We start from the raw sequence: 7,500 nt of genomic DNA, 5'->3' as shown, positions 1-7,500 counted from the left end.
ACAGGTGATACAGTAGTGGCTAACAGGTGATATAGTGGCTAACAGGTGATATAGTAGAGGCTAACAGGTGATATAGTAGAGGCTAACAGGTGATACAGTAGAGGCTAACAGGTGATACAGAGGCTAACAGGTGATATAATAGAGGGTAACAGGTGATATAGTGGCTAAAAGGTGATATAGTAGAGGCTAACACGGGATATAGAGGCTAACAGGTGATATAGTAGAGGCTAACAGGTAATATAGTAGAGGCTAACAGGTGATATAGTAGAGGCTAACAGGTGATATAGAGGCTAACAGGTGATATAGTAGAGGCTAACAGGTGATATAGTGGCTAACAGGTGATATAGTGGCTAACAGGTGATACAGTAGAGGCTAACAGGTGATATAGTGGCTAACAGGTGATATAGTAGAGGCTAACAGGTAATATAGTAGAGGCTAACAGGTGATACAGTAGAGGCTAACAGGTGATATAGAGGCTAACAGGTGATATAGTAGAGGCTAACAGGTGATATAGTGGCTAACAGGTGATATAGTGGCTAACAGGTGATATAGTAGTGGCTAACAGGTGATATAGTAGTGGCTAACAGGTGATATAGTGGCTAACAGGTGATATAGTAGTGGCTAACAGGTGATATAGTAGTGGCTAACAGGTGATATAGTAGTGGCTAACAGGTGATATAGTAGAGGCTAACAGGTGATATAGTAGAGGCTAACAGGTGATATAGTAGAGGCTAACAGGTGATATAGTGGCTAACAGGTGATATAGTAGTGGCTAACAGGTGATATAGTGGCTAACAGGTGATATAGTAGTGGCTAACAGGTGATATAGTAGTGGCTAACAGGTGATATAGTGGCTAACAGGTGATATAGTAGTGGCTAACAGGTGATATAGTAGAGGCTAACAGGTGATATAGTAGTGGCTAACAGGTGATATAGTAGAGGCTAACAGGTGATATAGTGGCTAACAGGTGATATAGTAGAGGCTAACAGGTGATATAGTAGAGGCTAACAGGTGATATAGTAGAGGCTAACAGGTGATATAGTAGAGGCTAACAGGTGATATAGTGGCTAACAGGTGATATAGTAGAGGCTAACAGGTGATATAGTGGCTAACAGGTGATATAGTAGAGGCTAACAGGTGATATAGTGGCTAACAGGTGATATAGTAGAGGCTAACAGGTGATATAGTAGAGGCTAACAGGTGATATAGTGGCTAACAGGTGATATAGTGGCTAACAGGTGATATAGTAGTGGCTAACAGGTGATATAGTGGCTAACAGGTGATATAGTGGCTAACAGGTGATATAGTAGTGGCTAACAGGTGATATAGTGGCTAACAGGTGATATAGTAGAGGCTAACAGGTGATATAGTAGAGGCTAACAGGTGATATAGTGGCTAACAGGTGATATAGTGGCTAACAGGTGATATAGTGGCTAACAGGTGATATAGTAGTGGCTAACAGGTGATATAGTGGCTAACAGGTGATATAGTAGTGGCTAACAGGTGATATAGTGGCTAACAGGTGATATAGTAGTGGCTAACAGGTGATATAGTAGAGGCTAACAGGTGATATAGTAGTGGCTAACAGGTGATATAGTGGCTAACAGGTGATATAGTAGTGGCTAACAGGTGATATAGTGGCTAACAGGTGATATAGTAGAGGCTAACAGGTGATATAGTAGTGGCTAACAGGTGATATAGTAGTGGCTAACAGGTGATATAGTAGTGGCTAACAGGTGATATAGTGGCTAACAGGTGATATAGTAGTGGCTAACAGGTGATATAGTGGCTAACAGGTGATATAGTAGTGGCTAACAGGTGATATAGTAGTGGCTAACAGGTGATATAGTGGCTAACAGGTGATATAGTAGTGGCTAACAGGTGATATAGTAGTGGCTAACAGGTGATATAGTAGTGGCTAACAGGTGATATAGTAGTGGCTAACTGGTGATATAGTGGCTAACAGGTGATATAGTAGTGGCTAACAGGTGATATAGTAGTGGCTAACAGGTGATATAGTAGTGGCTAACAGGTGATATAGTAGTGGCTAACAGGTGATATAGTAGTGGCTAACAGGTGATATAGTAGTGGCTAACAGGTGATATAGTGGCTAACAGGTGATATAGTAGTGGCTAACAGGTGATATAGTAGTGGCTAACAGGTGATATAGTGGCTAACAGGTGATATAGTAGTGGCTAACAGGTGATATAGTAGTGGCTAACAGGTGATATAGTGGCTAACAGGTGATATAGTAGTGGCTAACAGGTGATATAGTAGTGGCTAACAGGTGATATAGTAGTGGCTAACTGGTGATATAGTGGCTAACAGGTGATATAATAGAGGCTAACAGGTGATATAGTAGAGGCTAACAGGTGATATAGTGGCTAACAGGTGATAGAGGCTAACAGGTGATATAGTAGTGGCTAACAGGTGATATAGTAGAGGCTAACATGTGATATAGTAGAGGCTAACAGGTGATATAGTGGCTAACAGGTGATACAGTAGTGGCTAACAGGTGATATAGTGGCTAACAGGTGATATAGTGGCTAACAGGTGATACAGTAGAGGCTAACAGGTGATATAGTAGTGGCTAACAGGTGATATAGTAGTGGCTAACAGGTGATATAGTAGTGGCTAACAGGTGATATAGTGGCTAACAGGTGATATAGTGGCTAACAGGTGATATAGTAGAGGCTAACAGGTGATATAGTGGCTAACAGGTGATATAGTAGAGGCTAACAGGTGATATAGTGGCTAACAGGTGATATAGTGGCTAACAGGTGATATAGTAGTGGCTAACAGGTGATATAGTGGCTAACAGGTGATATAGTAGTGGCTAACAGGTGATATAGTAGTGGCTAACAGGTGATATAGTGGCTAACAGGTGATATAGTAGTGGCTAACAGGTGATATAGTAGTGGCTAACAGGTGATATAGTAGTGGCTAACAGGTGATATAGTGGCTAACAGGTGATATAGTAGAGGCTAACTGGTGATATAGTAGAGGCTAACAGGTGATATAGTGGCTAACAGGTGATATAGTGGCTAACAGGTGATACAGTAGAGGCTAACAGGTGATATAGTAGAGGCTAACAGGTGATATAGTGGCTAACAGGTGATACAGTAGTGGCTAACAGGTGATATAGTGGCTAACAGGTGATATAGTAGAGGCTAACAGGTGATATAGTGGCTAACAGGTGATATAGTAGAGGCTAACAGGTGATGTAGTAGAGGCTAACAGGTGATATAGTAGAGGCTAACAGGTGATATAGTGGCTAACAGGTGATATAGTAGAGGCTAACAGGTGATATAGTGGCTAACAGGTGATATAGTAGAGGCTAATAGGTGATATAGTAGAGGCTAACAGGTGATATAGTGGCTAACAGGTGATACAGTAGTGGCTAACAGGTGATATAGTGGCTAACAGGTGATATAGTAGAGGCTAACAGGTGATATAGTAGAGGCTAACAGGTGATATAGTAGAGGCTAACAGGTGATATAGTGGCTAACAGGTGATACAGTAGTGGCTAACAGGTGATATAGTGGCTAACAGGTGATATAGTAGAGGCTAACAGGTGATATAGTAGAGGCTAACAGGTGATATAGTGGCTAACAGGTGATATAGTAGAGGCTAACAGGTGATATAGTAGAGGCTAACAGGTGATATAGTGGCTAACAGGTGATATAGTAGAGGCTAATAGGTGATATAGTAGAGGCTAACAGGTGATATAGTGGCTAACAGGTGATACAGTAGTGGCTAACAGGTGATATAGTGGCTAACAGGTGATATAGTAGAGGCTAACAGGTGATATAGTAGAGGCTAACAGGTGATATAGTAGAGGCTAACAGGTGATATAGTGGCTAACAGGTGATACAGTAGTGGCTAACAGGTGATATAGTGGCTAACAGGTGATATAGTAGAGGCTAACAGGTGATATAGTAGAGGCTAACAGGTGATATAGTGGCTAACAGGTGATATAGTAGAGGCTAACAGGTGATATAGTAGAGGCTAACAGGTGATATAGTGGCTAACAGGTGATGTAGTAGAGGCTAACAGGTGATATAGTAGAGGCTAACAGGTGATATAGTAGTGGCTAACAGGTGATATAGTAGAGGCTAATAGGTGATATAGTAGAGGCTAACAGGTGATATAGTGGCTAACAGGTGATACAGTAGTGGCTAACAGGTGATATAGTGGCTAACAGGTGATATAGTAGAGGCTAACAGGTGATATAGTAGAGGCTAACAGGTGATATAGTAGAGGCTAACAGGTGATATAGTGGCTAACAGGTGATACAGTAGTGGCTAACAGGTGATATAGTGGCTAACAGGTGATATAGTAGAGGCTAACAGGTGATATAGTGGCTAACAGGTGATATAGTAGAGGCTAACAGGTGATATAGTAGAGGCTAACAGGTGATATAGTGGCTAACAGGTGATATAGTAGAGGCTAACAGGTGATATAGTAGAGGCTAACAGGTGATATAGTAGAGGCTAACAGGTGATATAGTGGCTAACAGGTGATATAGTAGAGGCTAACAGGTGATATAGTGGCTAACAGGTGATGTAGTAGAGGCTAACAGGTGATATAGTGGCTAACAGGTGATATAGTAGAGGCTAACAGGTGATATAGTAGAGGCTAACAGGTGATATAGTGGCTAACAGGTGATATAGTAGAGGCTAATAGGTGATATAGTAGAGGCTAACAGGTGATATAGTGGCTAACAGGTGATATAGTAGAGGCTAACAGGTGATATAGTAGAGGCTAACAGGTGATATAGTGGCTAACAGGTGATATAGTAGAGGCTAACAGGTGATATAGTGGCTAACAGGTGATGTAGTAGAGGCTAACAGGTGATATAGTGGCTAACAGGTGATATAGTAGAGGCTAACAGGTGATATAGTAGAGGCTAACAGGTGATATAGTGGCTAACAGGTGATATAGTAGAGGCTAACAGGTGATATAGTAGAGGCTAACAGGTGATATAGTAGAGGCTAACAGGTGATATAGTGGCTAACAGGTGATATAGTAGAGGCTAACAGGTGATATAGTGGCTAACAGGTGATGTAGTAGAGGCTAACAGGTGATATAGTGGCTAACAGATGATATAGTAGAGGCTAACAGGTGATATAGTAGAGGCTAACAGGTGATATAGTGGCTAACAGGTGATATAGTAGAGGCTAATAGGTGATATAGTAGAGGCTAACAGGTGATATAGTAGAGGCTAACAGGTGATATAGTAGAGGCTAACAGGTGATATAGTGGCTAACAGGTGATATAGTAGAGGCTAACAGGTGATATAGTAGAGGCTAACAGGTGATATAGTAGAGGCTAACAGGTGATATAGTAGAGGCTAACAGGTGATATAGTAGAGGCTAACAGGTGATATAGTAGTGGCTAACAGGTGATATAGTAGAGGCTAACAGGTGATATAGTAGAGGCTAACAGGTGATATAGTGGCTAACAGGTGATATAGTAGAGGCTAACAGGTGATATAGTAGAGGCTAACAGGTGATATAGTAGAGGCTAACAGGTGATATAGTAGAGGCTAACAGGTGATATAGTAGTGGCTAACAGGTGATATAGTAGAGGCTAACAGGTGATATAGTGGCTAACAGGTGATATAGTAGAGGCTAACAGGTGATATAGTAGAGGCTAACAGGTGATATAGTAGAGGCTAACAGGTGATATAGTAGAGGCTAACAGGTGATATAGTAGAGGCTAACAGGTGATATAGTGGCTAACAGGTGATATAGTAGAGGCTAACAGGTGATATAGTAGAGGCTAACAGGTGATATAGTAGAGGCTAACAGGTGATATAGTAGAGGCTAACAGGTGATATAGTGGCTAACAGGTGATATAGTAGAGGCTAACAGGTGATATAGTAGAGGCTAACAGGTGATATAGTAGAGGCTAACAGGTGATATAGTGGCTAACAGGTGATACAGTAGTGGCTAACAGGTGATATAGTAGTGGCTAACAGGTGATATAGTGGCTAACAGGTGATATAGTGGCTAACAGGTGATATAGTAGAGGCTAACAGGTGATATAGTAGAGGCTAACAGGTGATATAGTGGCTAACAGGTGATATAGTAGAGGCTAACAGGTGATATAGTAGAGGCTAACAGGTGATATAGTAGAGGCTAACAGGTGATATAGTGGCTAACAGGTGATACAGTAGTGGCTAACAGGTGATATAGTAGTGGCTAACAGGTGATATAGTGGCTAACAGGTGATATAGTGGCTAACAGGTGATATAGTGGCTAACAGGTGATATAGTAGTGGCTAACAGGTGATATAGTAGTGGCTAACAGGTGATATAGTGGCTAACAGGTGATATAGTGGCTAACAGGTGATATAGTGGCTAACTCTTACAGCTGAGTGTTGCACGATCTCCTGCTGTGTGTTTCGGATCGCTTTCTTATTCTCCTGCTGCTCTTTCCCCATAGCTGCACTGACAACACACACACACACATTTACTATGATATTTGTGTATTTGTGTGTGTGTGTGTGTGTGTGTCTCACATTTTCTCCTCAAGTCGTTGTTGATGTTCTTCATAACTCTTCCTCATTCTCTCCAGCTCCTCCCTCAGCTCGTACTGGGCCCTCTACACACACACACACACACACACTCAGAGTATTAAACGTGCTGAATTTACATTCTGTCCTAAACATCTCCAGTTGTGTTGGAATAATAAACATGTGCACACACACAAACAAACACACACACACACACACTCCACACACACGCACACACTCACAAACACACACACAGACATACACACACACACTCACACAAACACACACATACACACACACACTCACACACACACACACGCACACACACAGACATACACACACACTCACACAAACACACACACACATACACACACACAAACACACACACATACACACTCACAAACACACACACAAACACGCACACAAACACATACACACACACAAACATACACACACATACACGCACACACACACATACACGCACACACACTCACACTCACAAACACACACACACACAGACACATATATGTAAAGTGTCCTCACGTGTCTTTGTCTGTCCCCAATAACATTGCAGCCTTGGTTCAGTTCCTCTGGCTAAAAACAGGACACACATACAGGGTCAAGTGTTTGTGTGTGAGAGTGTGTGTGTGTGTGTGTATGTGTGTATATGAATGTGTGTGTGTGTGTGTGTGTTTGTGTGTGTGTATATGAGTGTGTGTGTGTTTGTGTGTGTGTGTATGAGTGTGTGTGTTTGTGTTTGTGTGTGTGTGTATGTGTGTATGAGTGTGTGTGTGTGTATGTGTGTATATGAGTGTGTGTGTGTGTGTGTTTGTGTGTGTGTATATGAGTGTGTGTGTGTTTGTGTGTGTGTGTATATGAGTGTGTGTGTGTATGTGTGTATATGAGTGTGTGTGTGTGTATGTGTGTATATGAGTGTGTGTGTGTGTGTGTGTGTGCTTGTGTGTGTATATGAGTGTGTG

The 7,500-nt window shown here is 41.8% G+C and overlaps 1 protein-coding gene across 1 annotated transcript in view; it reads right to left on the bottom strand.

Annotated features, from left to right (window-relative positions):
- Positions 1-7,500, bottom strand: part of ccdc78 (coiled-coil domain containing 78) — a 34,670-nt gene that overhangs the window by 12,774 nt on the left and 14,396 nt on the right. Inside the window, exons 5-7 of the mRNA XM_058415569.1 lie at positions 7,064-7,114; positions 6,527-6,609; positions 6,377-6,455 (exon numbers count right to left, since the gene is read on the bottom strand). Coding sequence (XP_058271552.1) covers positions 6,377-6,455; positions 6,527-6,609; positions 7,064-7,114 — 213 coding nt within the window. The remainder of the gene's footprint in view (positions 1-6,376; positions 6,456-6,526; positions 6,610-7,063; positions 7,115-7,500) is intronic.

Source organism: Hemibagrus wyckioides, linkage group LG01, assembly GCF_019097595.1.
Source record: "Hemibagrus wyckioides isolate EC202008001 linkage group LG01, SWU_Hwy_1.0, whole genome shotgun sequence".
NCBI classification, from domain to species: Eukaryota; Metazoa; Chordata; class Actinopteri; order Siluriformes; family Bagridae; genus Hemibagrus; species Hemibagrus wyckioides.
This window is presented reverse-complemented; position numbering and strand designations above follow the sequence as displayed.